This window comes from Phytophthora infestans, genomic scaffold (genome assembly GCF_000142945.1).
Source record: "Phytophthora infestans T30-4 supercont1.10 genomic scaffold, whole genome shotgun sequence".
Taxonomy (NCBI): Eukaryota; Oomycota; class Peronosporomycetes; order Peronosporales; family Peronosporaceae; genus Phytophthora; species Phytophthora infestans.
The window spans coordinates 2,745,884-2,761,708 of NW_003303749.1; the positions used below are offsets into that span (position 1 = coordinate 2,745,884).

Consider the following 15,825-nt stretch of genomic DNA (forward strand, 5'->3'; position numbering starts at 1 on the left):
CGTCTAGTGCAGTGGATCGGTCTGTTACTTGTATTGGGTCAAAAAATTTCCGCAAGTCCTGTGTTTTCGCGATGTATCCCCACGTAGTATGTAAAGGTTTTGTGTAGTTTCTTGTAATTGGGTCTGTATTCCCCTTCTCCTCAGATCCAGCACACTGCCCGTTCCAGCTGCTTGGACCGTCGGAGTCGACGTATGCATGGGCAGTGATCGTTCTATGGTGGACAAAGGCGTCAGCGCAGGCTGCTTCCCCTGCGGTGACGTTGCTGGCACTGCGGTGCCTTTATTTTCTGGTGTCCTGTGGGGAGCTCTCGACTTCATCCTCCCTATGAGCTCCCCAGGTTTGCCCCGTCGGGGCTAACGTTGCTGCACTCCAGTCTTGGTGATTCACTATTCCGTGGCATAAACTGCGGATGAATGAGAACTTTTCGTACCATATCAGCCGGGCGACGTGTGGAGCACGCCCCATTGGTGTATATTGTCAGTCACTGACCACGTAGGACATCACGTGAAGAAGGCACCATTCGGTGTGAGGTAGACCTTCCGGTTGTGCCCGACAGTAGCTGTCTAGGATCCTCTGGGCTAACCTCGCCCACCTCTCAGGAGACACAACCAGATCACTGGCTGCGACCGAGTCGTCACCGCACTCCAGATAAGCTGTAAGCCACTCTTCGCAGTACTTTCGGGGGCTAGCGTCAAACGTGTCGTCTCCTGCCAGCCGCTGTATTGCTGCAAGTCGCTCATTGTGGAGCTCAAGCTCTCCCCACTTGATTAGGTGAGCCAGGGCCCAGTTCTTGGCCTCGTGTTCCGGATAAGGTAAGAAAGCAAACAATTGCCGTAGAGCCTGGTGGTCTTTGAGTAGCCATTTTGTGATATCCGTCGGTCGCGATCCGCGTCGCTTAGTGAGAGGGATCTGAAATGTCTCTCTGAAGAGTACACCCCATTTCGAGAAGGCCTCTAGATTCGCCGCAGCTATCAAGTCCGCAAGAGGCACGTCTTCCTCATCCATTGAAACTGACTTCGATGCGCGCAAGAGTCTGAAGTAAGTGTTTTGGACAAGATCACCATAGGCAGGGCGAGCGTAACGTGTAGGCATAGACCAGACTTCGTTCCCGTTAGTCTCATCCTGCTGAGATCCAGTTGAGTAAGCGTCAATCCCGTACGCGGTGTGAATGTGTTGTTCTTCCTGTTGGAGATCTGCGTCCGAGGCGATCGGGCGATAAGCCGCATCAAGGATGGGTCGTCCGAGTCTGGCATGAACGACATGTAGCCGGGCTCTCATTTCTTGACGTTTAATTTGAATGGAGTTGACGTCCGCTCTGTCCGCTAGTTGGTTTACTGAGGCCAAGTCCATGGTGCGTTCGGCGTCTGTCAGGTTATTCACATCTTCCTTCCATGAAAACGTGTCCGAGATGTCTGCAGCAAACGCTGGGTCTCCTTCCGCCCTCCATTTGAGGTATAGCTCCCCGTGTCCGACTCCATAAAAATGCCGTTCGTCATGCCTTAAGACCAGAGAAGTTGGGAGGACGTGAAGATCAAAGCTGGTTCTACGATATTCTGTTGCTTCCCTGTCCGTGAATGCCGCGACATGTCCGCTTTCATGATCGACATTGTTTGGGAGACGGTGAAGTTTGTATAGGAATCGTTGAATGTGGGCGTCGTTAGAGGATCTTGTGTCGAACACCAGTATGGGTTCTCGCAAGTACTGCGCCATCGCTCGAAGTTCATGAGGGCCAGCCCAGTGGTATGGCGGCACTCGTTCTCCAGCTGATCGTAGTCTGGCTCTGTCGTAGTGAGCAAAGAGCGCTGCAGTGGCCCCTTCCTTGGATTCATAACCTGGGTGGTCAGGATACAGCCGAGCGCACTCCGCTATAGGATCGACGAGACCTAGCGCGACATCATTGCGTAAATTCATCATCATGAGCGCGTAAATCGACTGCTTCAACTATGTGACCTGTTGAACCGTTGCCCTTGTGTTTTTGAGTTTTGACGTTGAATGCGTATAATGCAAGGAAGGCGGATTGACCATTTGCAGCAACCTCCACTTCTGTTCCATTGAAGCTTACTAGCCATTGTCCCAATTGAACGGGCAGATCGGCGTCCCCTTCGTTAGTGCCCATACGCGTTGGCCCAATAGTCAGATCCTCTTGGGAGGTTGGAGTTGCCGGCACTATATCCACCACAGCGCTGGTGGCGTTGATCTCCTTTCGGCTTAGTGAGTGCTGCTCGGTCGCCCGGGCGGCATCAGCAGTGGTCGCTTCCCCTGTTGTTGCTAACGGTATTACCTCGTCCTCTTGAGCGGCGCTAGCTGACTGGGGGGGGATTGGTTGAAATCTGCTGCTCGTGGTGGCGTGGTCGTGGCTAAGGAATCACTCTGTGGTCCACCTGCATACACGTAAGGTGCCTCGTCACGTTCGTTCTCTTCTCATGCTCGTGTAGTCTGATTCTCATCATCAATCTGCATTTGGTGATCGTCTTCCTCCTCCTCGCTGTCTGGAAGCGAGCGCCGCAAATTGTCCCAACGCTTCGTTCCTTTGGAAGGAAGCGAAACGCGCGTCCTGCCCTTTGTTTAGTGTGGTGGATCGCGATGCCGCTGCGGGATGAGTGGTGTTAGTGCGAGCCGTGGGACCTGACTGCTGTTGTCCGCGCGTGGCTGGCTGGGTGTACGAGCGGCTGTATCAGTTGTGTTACTCGCCTTCGCCGCGCCCTCCGATGGTTGGGCATTGGGGTTTGTTGCTGCCTGGCGATTTTGCTTTATGGATTTTCTGATTTCTTGGTCTGCGGCAGTCTCTGCGTCAGTGCCCTTTGGCGGCCGTGTCCGACGTTGTCGCTACTGATTCGCTTCTTCGGGGAATGGACTGCTGCTCAGCGATGGAGACAACCTCTGTCACCTGTGCGGGTGGTCGGGTTGAGTCGACCACTTCAACTTCAGCCGGTAGTAGGGGCTTCACAGTCACGTGAGGTGGTTGGTAAGATTGCAGCATCTTAACCAGGTCCTCCATCGTGTGGACAATAAAGTCCACGCGAGTTGCTCTATGGGTTGACGCCACTTCTTTCTTGAACCTTCGAGGTGATCTCGCTTGAACCAAGGCTAAGTTCTCCGGTTTGGTTCTGCATCTGGACCTGCTGTGACCTGGATTCAAACATTTTGTGCATGGTTTGCCGAAGAATTGCTGAAAGGGGGGAATAGTGATGGTTGCTCCTTCCATTTCTATCGTAGGCACCCCTTTCAAGGAGGGAGGGCATTTACGCTGCGCGAACCGAATGATATGATACCGGTTATCGTACATATCTGTTCGGGTGGCTCGAGCATATTCTACGTCGAGGACCTTTGCCCCTGAGAAGCTGAAGAAGGCACGAGACAGCGCCGCCAGGCCCAACTTGAACCCACCATACACTCGGACAGCGTATTGAGTCTCTATTTGTGCTGGGTGAAGTACCCCGCCCCCTCCTCTTCTGGAAGACGTTCGGTTGCTTTGAGGTTAATGACTTCCGCTCTTAGGCGCAAAGATTTACCGATCCATCGAGCAGCTCCTCTCTGTGAGTAGAAAACTACATGAAGTGTTTGCGCACCATAAAACTATAGCCTTTTGACATCTTTTTGGAAGGCTCTCATCATTGCGTGCCCCGTGTTATCGTCAGTATTGGCCAAGAAAACGTCTTTGAAGATGGCTGCGTGAGCGGTGTTTGACGTCATGCGAATTGTAGCAGGGAGCACCGCCGTGAGGGTGAAGTTGAAATTTGTATCGTGCATATCGTCGATCATTGCTCTATGCTCGCTGATCATTGTTTCCTTGATGAAATTTGGGGTGTGTAGGAGGCCGATATCTCCTCTGATATACGTGAAAAATATGTCATGTTGTCGTGCCGTCCAGGCGCGGATAGATTTGTCACAACTAACGTTTGCTGGGGCCAGTTCTTCACTGCGCATCGCTGCTTGTTCCGCTGTCCACGTTGTTGTGTCCACCTCCCAATCCGTCATCAACGTGTGCAGAAGTTGCTTGATGTGAACTGGATTCTATACCCCAGTAAGCATATGCGTTCGCCGTGCTGCTGCTTCACCGACTCTCGACTGGCTTGGCAAGTGTGCCTGCACTTTGGTGCTCCATGTGCTCATGGCGGCCTGAGTCACTGAGTGTGTCTCGTGAGCCGTTTCTTCGTCCGTTACAGTTGTGTCCGTTAAAGCGCGCCCCTATGGTTGCTCTTTGTTCTCCTCTCCGCGGATCTCCGGTGCGCGCTGTGCCTGCTGCGCATCGATGTCTTCCATCCTCACTTCTTGTGGCAGCGGATTCTGAGCCACTGCAGGTGGGGGGCCTGGACCTTGCGCTCCCATGCCTGGCTCCGCCATCGCCGCGTCCGTCGCTTTTAACTTGTCCTCCCGCTTGTCCCTGCCGCGGTGCTTGCTTTGGGCCACTCACTCCTGAGCGACCTTTCCTATCCAAGGTATTTTTACGAGTGGGCGGTACGCAGTCTCCATTGAAGACAAACACAGAAGAAGAACTACCGAATATACCCCGTATGCGATCGTGGCATGGCCTGCAGCTCAGCACGAAGAAAAAGCGATGGCATTCATGTCAGTCGATGCGGCTATTGAAGCTGTAAGCACTCGTAAGTATATTGATGGTGAAACACTGAGGAATTTACTGTGCGATATCGGTGCAAAGCTTGATACTATCGGGACATGGTACAGCCGAAAAGATCTGTCCGTTAAGTCTTGCCAGTTAATCCGCGAAATGCTCGTGGATGCCGGTAAGTCTGTGCTCGTGAAACAATTTTGCAAAGACGCTAGCTTGAAAAGCTCGTGCTTGAAGTCTCCAATTCCAGTGTGTGCCCCTCCTTTTGGAAGACTAAAAAATAGCCATCTACTTGTCCCTGCAATCACCAAGATTGTTCGAACTTTCGACTGGAACGACTACTGTTCTGAGCTGCTTCACCGTTTTTGCTGCTATCCCGAAGTTGAATCAATGCTAATGGAAATAACACTTCGAGTTGCTGATGGGTTGGAGACAGGGGCAGCCCAAGATGCCCTGCTCCAGAAGGCAGTTTGTCTGGTGAGAAATGATAAACTATTCGCCTCGAAAGCTGCTTGGATTTTTGTAAAATGGGCAATCCGAGGCGGTAGAGTTTACGTGGCGATGTTTAGCGAAATCGACCCAAGTCTTCTGGGTCCAGTCGTTGAGCAGTCTCTTCCGTTCTTGGGTAGTATTAGCAAAACTAGCAATGGTTCTCTTGTGGACCTCGTAGCCATTCTCCCTAAGCGAATACAGTGGCTGACGGGGCAAATTGAGTTGCTGGACAAACCTTTTTCGTGGAAAATGCCAGACGCCAAATTTGCGGAAAACTTGACAGTGGACGCGTTTTTACGTGGTCCTGATTTTATCATGAAGGTGACGAAGGGAATGTAGAAATTCAACAGCGTCTAATATGCAAGTAATTCTACAGCTAAATGGACACGCGAAGACCAAGTGAATGCCTCGTTTGAGATGGAAGCAAGTTCAATGAATGCTGATGCTGTTGTGACTATCACGAAAACGCGCAAGTGGTTTGAGGAACGTCAGCGCAGATTTCTGACATACAAAGTAGAGCCAAACCGGTTGCGAAGGAGATACCAATACGACGAGAAGCGCGTTCGTCTTGAGTAGTATTCCTTTTTGATTCTTTCGATATCTCTTTGAGATACCTGAAGTATTAAAAATGAGAGCTCGAAAACTGAGACAAACCCTCCGACTTCTTTTAGGTCCAAGTTTGTAAAAGTATTAATAGAACTCCACGTCTTTATTCAGACCAGAAGTCCTCGTTTTGAAAAAACGTGTTGATCATCGCGTAAGACACCGCCGGTTGATCCATCGGCACCATGTGGCCAGAATTAAAGACACGAATAAATTGAGAGTATGCGCCCGAGGCTTGTAGTAGTCGAGTGTTGAAAAGAAATCAAATCCGAAAGAAAAGTTTTATTGAGTTAGTTGCTCTTGTCTTGCTTTGCTAGCTCCTTTCTACTTTCCTCCGTAGTCCTCCTAATCACATACACAAATGATAAATTTCGTTGGCAACGCCTATACTCGTCATAAGCGTTGGCGACGAAAATGGCTTGAGGTTTGTATGTGAACTGGATATGCTCAAATCTGACCCTGACATTAATCATGCAAATCATTTGGGATCATCCAATCAGATAGCTCCATTCGACCCACTTCAACTACTATGACCCCTCAGGACACACGGTTGCCAAGCACTGGCCGCGTGCTCATGGCGCGTGCCTAGAGGTAGGAATCCAGGTGAAGTGCAATACCAACAGAATAAAGGCCAAGTTCTCAAACGACCGAACACGGCCAGCATCCGTGTCTTCAGCCGTAACAAACGGACGCTTAGGAGCATTGTTAAACTCCGCGTTACCGGTTCAATCCAGTTCCATAACCCACGCTTGGTTGTCCACCCAATTGCACATGAGATCGGCGTCCCCAGCGTAAATCAGTACTCTCACCCCCGCATCTAGTAGAAGCTTAACATCGTCAGCAGACGAAAGCATTTCATCGAATGCGAAGCCTGCACCGACAGTTGCATCGCACTCTCGCCACGGTTTCGACTTGTGTACGTCAACACCAAGTTTGTCCAACACGCTTGGTGTGTTCAAGTACTGGTCAATATGTTCAAAATGGAAACACTTCATGACGTTCTCTTCAGTACACGGCTCTCGGATATCGTACGGGTTGCGTCCAGACTGGTAGTATAGTCCTTCTAGTGCTCCACAGCAGAGCTGCATAGCATCAACACACCTCGGACGGTATTTTTGACACTGCATGATCAGCTCGTGACACACAGGCTGCGCCTTCCACATATCTATAACAGCTTGTTCGTTCAGCAGCGACACGTTGTACGAGTTGAACGACATGTCCACACTGTGTAGGTACTGCACTGCCGGGTCGGTCAGTTCGTTTCCGACCACAATACCGGCTAAATTAATGTGGACGGCGTCCATACTTAAGTTTCGGAGAATATTGGCTTTTAGCAAGTAACTAGCAGCTGCAGGGACGTAGTGTCCCCCGTAGCTTTCCTCAGCTACGAAGAACGCCCGGTCAGCAAGATGTGGATGCTTTTTAAGAAATTTTGCAAAAACCAGTAGATGTTTCCAGCCACATTGTGCTCTCCGGAGTCGTAGTCCACGGTAGGGCCGTAGCAGTATCCGACGCCGGTGGGTTGGTCTACATTGGCTTGTCCGTTCCATGAGTATGGATTGGTCTTGGTGGATAGATCCGACTGTACGTGGCAAGGACCATTCTCGGCCAAGAGAGCTATTATACTGGAGCAGCCAGGTCCTCCGGTTCACCAGAGAACCAACGGATCCTGTTCAGGATACCTCTGGGATCGAAGGGAGGTGCTTGGTATATCAACCGAGCTATCAAGAACCTTAACTTGTGGTCGGCAGAAACGAATGTATTGGCTTCTACGAGGGCGTGGAAACGCACACTGTCAACACCGTTTAAGGCTCCAACGCCCAGACTCTCGATATTTTGATCAGTGTAATCGTGAGTCAAGAATAACGCGAAAGAATCATCCTCTGCATCCATTTTTGTGATAGCAGTAGCCAATGCCTCACTCAAAGGCACATCGTGAAATTTCTCGCGGTGGTGCATTGCCTTTGGCAGACAAAGTATTTTACGAAACTCTAGCTGGGGGGGGGGGCGCGAAACGAGAAATGCCGCCCGCGCAGTTCAGGCGGATGGAACCTTCTAGAACCTTCTAAAGGGTTCCACGGCCGCCCTATATCTGCCTTTCTGTATTACATACTGAATCTATGCTAAACTGATCCGGCCTCTGATTGGCAGAAACTCTACACCTATCATATCTGATACAAAGTGAGTAAACCAATTCTACGTGATACCCTTTCATAACTTTCTCCATTGTGCATTGAGTATCACGATAACGAACAGCAAAATGAGGAAGGATTGCAGCCGTGCCTTTAGACTTGCCAAAACTATGGCGTTTCTTCATTACTCTACTCTGCCATATCACCATGTCACCTCCTTCATGTGAACTCGGCAGCTAAATGACTAATGTCGCGATGTTACCATCGGCTTTGCCTACACCTGGGGATTTGCAGCATGTCCATCGTCAGAGATGAGTAACTTTCCCAGCTTGCATTGAAGTGTAAGGTCTTGATAGCCCAAACGGTATGTTATCTTTGTTGTAATTGTCTCGATTCCGCTTTACCAAGCCATGTTTCGAAGCGTAGTTGCATCGGCTGGAGCTACCAGGCTTCCTGCACATGTTCATCCGCCCCGGCTTCGAAGTTGTAATGAGGGGGGGGGGCACTTTTCACACACGGACATTAGTTTCTGCGCTAGTTCCACAGTAATTGGACATGAATTGATCCTACACCATCCACAACTAGTCCCGGTGCCTGTGGTAGCTCTTTAGCTTGTCCTCCAAACGAATATTCACCCGCTTTCCCTTCCGTTTGACCCATCAGCTCACTGATTTGAACAATAGCGGCACCCGAGGGAATTAGAACGTCCTTGGCGAGCCCTTCACCTCCAAAAGGCCACTTCATGTCGGCACGTACACCTGCTTGCATTTGCAAACGGTTCGAGAAGAGAAAAGGTATCAGTGCTTCATACCGAGCAACATATGTGCCTACTGATGAATATGAAAGTGATGTACGTGTTTTGATTTAAAAAGATAAGTGACCATTCTTGATGTTTGTCGTACTTCCATCCATCAATACTGAAATCGTGTTCCGTCATGACCCCGAGCAGGAAAGCGAAAAATGAAAAATACAGCTTTTGTAATAAACATTTTAGTTTTTTCGTTATCGAGTACTGGACTAATCACTGTGCTTTTTTATTGTCGTAAATTGGATTTAAATTGGATAGAATTTAGATTAAAAAAACTTAAGCAAGCTCCTAATTTGAGTACCCGGGAATGCAGGGGCCGTTCCAGGAGCGTGCACCAGATGCGAAGAAGGTAAAGTTCGTGTTAAGCACACGGGGTCCTACTATATCAAGTGGGAACTGTTCAAGTGCCGACTTCGAGGTACTGTTGGTGCGGAGGGAATCGTGAAGACCTTAAGGAGGGAGCTTGCACCTGCGACGCCAGCTTCAAGGATGGATGGCACAAACTATATACTGCCTTGAGTATCGAGTCAACCGGGTGTCACGTTGGGGTGGAAGTCATGCCCAGGCGTACAGGTGAGCGTAGGTGAAGGGGTGTCATCCTTATGAGCGCGATCGACCCTTTCCCCGTTTTAGCCCGGCGCATTAGTTTCTTAGTCGTATATTTCCCACCTACTACAAAGAACAAAGATCCAAGTTTTCTTTTCACTATTTACTGCTCGCTACCGTTCTACAACTACAGCCGCTCCTCGCTCGCCCCACGCAAGGCCCCGCTCTACAAACAGCCGCGGACTGCCCAACCCTGTTTAGTAGAGCGACAGGAGCCGCCGCGCGAAGGGGGAGGTGTGCGACAAAGGTATTTGGCGCATAAACAAATCTAGTGTGAGTGCAGCTTGAAAGTTCTCCTTAACTTCACGCGGAGCTATGTAATAAAGAAGAAAAACAGTTTTTGTTTATGTTTCACACTGTTGTGGATGGCAGACCAGACATCAATATTCTCTGGATTTTATATCCGGAGGCGAGTCATTCTGACCCAAAATTACTCTAGCTTCTAATATTGAGATCCCAAACTAACGTTTTCAGAACAGAACTCAAATAAATTTACTTCAGCACTTTATACGCCTGTTATAAAAGATCTACATTGGATTGTCGATTCAAAAGCAGTGGATTTCTTCTCTAGATGTGCAAAACCTGTCATTTCAGCTTAAATCAGAAACAACAGCTTAACTTGAATCAAACGAATGGTAGCGCAAAACTAAATATCTACTGGCCAGTGAATTTACCCAGGTGAAATATGCTTGTGGCGACCAAGACACTCGTGGCTATTGCTATTTACAGGAGTAATTTTAGTTATATTCGAGTTTTTTCTTCGTGGAAATATGGAGCTTCCCGGCATAAGTACTTAGGTATGCCAGCATAAAATCTGTGGAGGGGGGGGGGTAGCATTATTACCTTATTGTAGTAAGCAGATCAAAATGACTTCTCGAAAGTTTGACTACGTCTTTGGATAAAAATCTTCTTTTCTCCAATAGAGACCCCCGCCCTTTTTTCAACTTTAAAAAGTACTGTGCCGCATACTTACATGTACAGTACTGCTAATCGAAGTTTATAAAACTGACATGTGAACAATAAGTTCAATTTAACTAACAATAGCTCACACCGTGCTGCGACGTTACGCATTCTGCTGACATTTATAGCTGACGACCAATACAGCACAGTACATCCATCACTTCATAGATCACCTTTCAGCACGCAATCGACTCGATGGGGGAGGTGAGCCAACACGAAGAGATCGCGCCGGAGGATAACCTCACGCTTAAAAAGGTCGACTTGAGCTCTAAGCGGTACCATGCCGTCTTTATGGTGTGTGGGAGGCTCCGTCAGCTAGCACTTGTATCCATCGCTGCCATGGGGCTCTGGCCCCTTGCCCTACAAGTAATTCTTGTGCCTCAAAGTGTCTTTGGAGACGGACACGGGGATCGATACGAGCAACTGTCGTATTTTGCCTTTGAAAATGACCATTATCAAGTACTCGCACCCCGTCTACTGGACTGCAATGAACTTCAAACGGTGCTCTTCAATGGAGCTACACCAAAGCCAATGACAGATCTCGTGCGTGCGGTACCTCAGCAAATATTTGAGCAAGTTCGTGCTTTTGTGGTGAACAAAACGACCGAGGGCCGAGAAACAATGCTGTCGGTATCCTCGGACATCCTCGGTCTTCCAGCTGACAAGAGTGTCTGCTTTGGAGGTGTAGATGATGAAGGCGCCATACAGATTGAAGCTCTACTAAGCGCTGCGGACTCTACGGTGTTTGGTGTGGACGGGTCGTGTCTGGAGACAAGTGACTCTCACATTCGTATTCGTCTGCAATCGACCGAGTTTTACGTCCCTGACTCAATGGGTGAGCTCAATCCATCCCGAACCTCTGGTGCCATGTTGATCGCATCTCTGGTCGGAGCAAATTTGAACCCTGTGAAGAGCTCATGCTACGAAGCCACCCGTAAGGCGAGGAGCGTAGAGACCCAACGTAACTCTCAGTACCTCCGTCTGGTGTCAGTGTACTCAAAGCAATTGGTAGTCCCAGAAACCTGTGACGAATTCAATCTATACGGTGGAGAACGAGATCAGTTTGGGTGTGCCTATTCAGCTCTTGGTACGTCAGGCGCAGTGGCTAATTTAAATACTGATGGAGCACAACGTACGTACTCGTTCCCAGCACCGTGGCGAATGATTCAGTGTAGCTTGTCTGGTGAGTGCAGCTCCTTGCTATTCACACAGATGTGGCTGTCTGAGTGGACAGTCGAAAAGGCAGCAACTGGTGAGGTGCTGCGTCAAAACTTTGTGAACCACAAGGTGAACGAAGTGACAGTGGACAGCACGTACAGTATTCGACTAGTGATCAGTCTGCAGATCTTGGCACTCGTGGTGACTGCGTTCTTGACAAGTATGCGTGGATGGTACAATATGAAATGTGCCTTCGTATCTCCATGGTCACGAGTCATGAATGCCACGACGAGTTGTACCATTGCAAAGGTAGTTCGCAGTAGCTATAACTTCATTCTGGTCGCTCAAATGGTCTTGGGAATGATCCAATGGCGTAAACAACTGACGATCGATTTGTTGGTCGGAGCTGATACGAACGAAGCTGTACTCCGCGCCTTCGGATGTGGAACGCTGGTAGTAGTACTCGCGATTAATATTGTTTTTGCTCGTGCTGGTGATCTAAAGATGCAAGAGATGGAACCGAGTTTCGCGCACGTAGTGGGATTCCTCTCGTCGATTGTCCTCTTTGCGATCAGCCGATCAAGCTCTGTATCTGCTTCTACTCGAAAGTTACTAGCGACGGGTATGACCTCGGTATCAGCAAGTGACGTTACTAAGTATTCAGGTTGTCGTGGCTCTGCTGTTTGCGCCAAGGAAGTATCACTGGGCATTTACACCGTTGTACTTGTTATCGTCATAGCCGGAGCGACTTTTATTGGATTGACTGCTCACGCTATGTTACAAACCTTAGTTCGCAAATCTCCAAAGATTGGAGTAGGTACTAAGAAGTCCTACAATATCGGAACTCCAAACTCCGACGCAGTGCCACCCGAAGTTAACTCCTTCACGCGTTTTTTGGATGATCGGTCACGGAGTACGTCTCTCTATGATAACAGCACGGAAGTGTATGTGCAACTGTCGCCAGGTGATGCACTGCTCTCCACGCGAGCTCAACTGGAGGCGAGTGGATTTGTTCTGGCGACTTCGATTCTCTTCCGGTATCGAGACCTTCCTCTATTTCTTGTTGCTCGTATTTTACCGATTCAATTTCTCAACTTTTTCAACATGACGGTGACAACGTATGAGCTGATCCACACGAGCAGGATGCTGAATGAAGTTCCAGTAGTGCTCGTTGCAGATCAGGTTATACACACACACTGGTCCAAGTTGAAAGAGGGACGATTGGATTGGATGAACGAATATTTTGGTGGCAATGGGGAAACTTCGTATCGATCTTCAAGAGAGTCCAACAGACGGCAATCTGCTCAAAAGGGAGTGGACACGTAGTTCGCAGGGTGTTTCGCCGCCTTTGGTCGTTGTTGACCTTAATACATACATTGCTTCTAGGATACTAGACTGCACAAAATCTAGAGAATTGGGCTGTTTCGAAAGTCACAGAATCTAAAAAGCTTTCTGTAACGGGGTACGGCTTTCTGTAACGGGGTACGTAGCCCTAAGTGTACCCTGGTTACATGAAGTGTGACACTTCACACTTCAGGAGTATGACACGTCATACTCCGAGATATTTGGTACAAGGTACCAAGGTCGTTCAAAGCCAACCATTGGTTAAATGACATTGCATTTCTATAGGTAACTAACAGTTTGTATTAAACCCAAACTTAATCTACCTATAAATATACTCAGTTTACAATCTACCTAATTTGGGTCACTTCGCTCTCTTTAATAAAAGAGGGAACCTGTGAACTGCCGTTCACTGAGAGTTTGTATACTCTCGGAAGATAACTTCCTCTTGCGCAAGGTGCTGTGTGACCCCGTCACACTTGGTAGCACTTGTAGTCAATCCACGCCATCGCGGGTAGACTACCTGAACCTCCGAAGTTCGTTGCCATGGATAGGAACGACTTCTCCCATTTGAACGACTCTCAGTTCGAGTCGGTTCGGGCATCTTCGGGATGGAGGCCCTGCAGAGCCTGGTGGTGTCAACACCGGCTGAGCAGCTCGAGCGCGTCAATGCATTCAACGCGTACGAGCAGGGCCTCATCGCGCATGTGCGGGAGAACCTGCAGGCTCCGGCGGCGGAAGCAAATCCGCCTCACCCGAAGCCAATACGGCTGAAGGTAAAGCCGTATGAAGGGAAGGAAGGCGTGAACCTTCACTTCTGGGTCCGAGAAGTAGAGCTCGCGATGGACGCGGCTCTGATCTCGACCGAGCAACTGCGTGTTGCTTTTGCCCTCTCCAACCTTAGCGGTCGTGCTAAGAGTTGGGTGTACACTCGGGAAGCAACATCCCCTGGATGTTTCACATCCTGGGCTCAGCTGTGCGAAAAGCTCCGAGCCGCGTTCCTCCCGGCGAACTACGAGTACCGCCAGCGATCGCGCTTCCTCGCGTGTAAACAAGGAAGGCGCGAGCTGCACAAGTATGTGCAAGAGATACGGGAGCTCACGGCGTCCCTAGTGGGAAACTCACTCAATGAACACATCAAGATGACTGTGTTCATGGACGGCCTTCGAGTGGGCCCCGCACGCACTCAGCTGTTCCGGGTGCAGGCAAGCACCCTTGAAGAGGCGATTCAAGTGGCTCTTCAAGAAGAGTACAGCCATCGCCAGGCGCGTACGCCGGCCTCAGCGTGGCCTGGGAGCTCCTTGTCGGCTCCCGGTCGAACAAGCCCCAACGGACCAGTTCCCATGGAACTCGGGTCCGTCGAACAGCTTGACATCCGCTGCTTCGGCTGCGGGAAGATGGGCCACTTCAAGCGCGACTGTCCCGCGGAAAGACTCCGCAGACGGTCCTTCTTCAAGCCCGTCCCCAAGGGTCGCTGGCAGAAGCCAGGATCCCGGGGACAGGGGAACGCCGGGAACCAGTAGGGGCGGGGCACCCTACTGGGGAAGAACTCAGTCTTCGTGATGGGTGCGCGGGTGGCGCGTACCACGGGGACTTAGCCCCTGAGAGTCTTCGCATTCTCGAATTTGCGAAGAGCAGCGGCGGGTTGCTCGTAGTACACGGATGTGTACGGGGATACGATCATTTCTTTAGTATCTTGATCTATTCTGGGGCGTCGAAGAATTTCGCACGCCGCCAGACGGCTGCTCGCAACAGCAACAAGTAGTCCGATGCTCTGAGAGAAAGCAAGGGCAACGGGACGGTGTCAGTACGACTGGCCGACGGGAAGGTCGTCACTGCCCCCAACGTCCAAGTGGATCTGGCTGTCAAGTTTGAAGACTTTGACAGCCTCGAACAGTTCACTGTTCTCGATATGGATCCATATGATATGATCCTGGGCATGCCCTGGCTTGAGAAGCACGAGCCCTGGATCGACTGGCGAGGCAAGGCAATCGGTGCCAGCCGCATTGCGCAGTCCGACAGAGCATTGGTGAGTCATGTTCCCACCTCTGTCAGGACCCGGGGCGCCCGCGAGGGCTGCCAGGGTACCAAAGCATTCGGCAGATGCTTGGGAGTCGTCGACGTATATGACGACTCCGAGGATGTTTTGATGGTGGCCGCGCCCAGAAGAGGCGTCGGCCAAGTGGGTAACTTAGGTCCACAGGCGGATAACTTAGCTCCGCAGACAGCTGCAGCTGTCATGAACACTGAGAACAGCGTGTTCAGAGTGGGTAACAGAGTTCCATTCACGGTCGCCCAGACCTTAATTGAAGAGGAAGACGTCGGATACGCTTCCTGCGTGGGTAACACAGTGTCACACGCGGTCGCCCAGACCTTAACTGAAGAGGAAGACGTCGGATACGCTTCCTGTGTGGGTAACACAGTGCCACACGCGGTCGCCCAGACCTTAACTGAAGAGGAAGGCGTTGAACACGCTTCCTGTGTGGGTACAACAGTACCACACGAGGCCACGAGTGCCTCGGATGTCGTAGCGACGACATCCCTAGACGTGGGCAGCAAAGATTCCCGTCACAGAAGCCGTCGGCAAAGACGCCGCCGCCGCCTCATGTCGGATCCGAACTTCGTTCCGATCGACGTCGCTTCAAGTGACTCGGAGTCCAGGGCCCGGGCTCCTCCGACAAGGCCGGTGGAAGAGTGTTATCAAACTTCGATGGCGAGACAGGTTTACCCGTCAAGGCATCTGGTGTCCACTTGGAACCGTTGCCAGAGGTTGCGGAGATACTGCACCTCGAGAAAATGACGGCTGAGTCTTTCCTGACCAACCTCAAGGCTGGAGAGATTGCTGAGATGGTACTCATGAGACCTGAGACCATTCAGGAGGAGCTGAACTCCTCCTCTTTCTTGGACGAGAACGTCCTGGAAGACATGAACAAGCAGCGTCAGGCGCGCTTGGGTTCTGAGATTCTCAAGAACCCCAAGGATCCGGTGTATCCTTTGGTGACGGAGTATGCGGACGTGGTGAACAAACACCCACCGACCCAACTCCCACCGGATCGAGGCGTACGGCACGAGATTGATCTCGTGCCCGGCACAAAGTATTGTGTCACGAGGCAATGGCCTCTCCCGCGCGAACAGTGCGAGGTCATTGATGCCT

General features: G+C 50.4%; 2 protein-coding genes across 2 annotated transcripts; both read left to right on the forward strand.

Annotated features, from left to right (window-relative positions):
• Window positions 1-4,730: 4,730 nt before the first annotated feature.
• Window positions 4,731-5,639, forward strand: PITG_07183 (uncharacterized protein; the record flags this gene model as incomplete). Its single annotated transcript, XM_002905090.1, has 2 exons — window positions 4,731-4,746; window positions 5,440-5,639. 2 exons carry the CDS (start codon window positions 4,731-4,733, stop codon window positions 5,637-5,639), a joined length of 216 nt encoding a protein of 71 aa, XP_002905136.1.
• A 5,364-nt stretch (window positions 5,640-11,003) lies between these two features.
• Window positions 11,004-12,656, forward strand: PITG_07184 (uncharacterized protein; the record flags this gene model as incomplete). Its single annotated transcript, XM_002905091.1, has 1 exon — window positions 11,004-12,656. The coding sequence occupies one exon, from the start codon at window positions 11,004-11,006 to the stop codon at window positions 12,654-12,656; it is 1,653 nt and encodes a 550-aa protein (XP_002905137.1).
• Window positions 12,657-15,825: the final 3,169 nt, after the last annotated feature.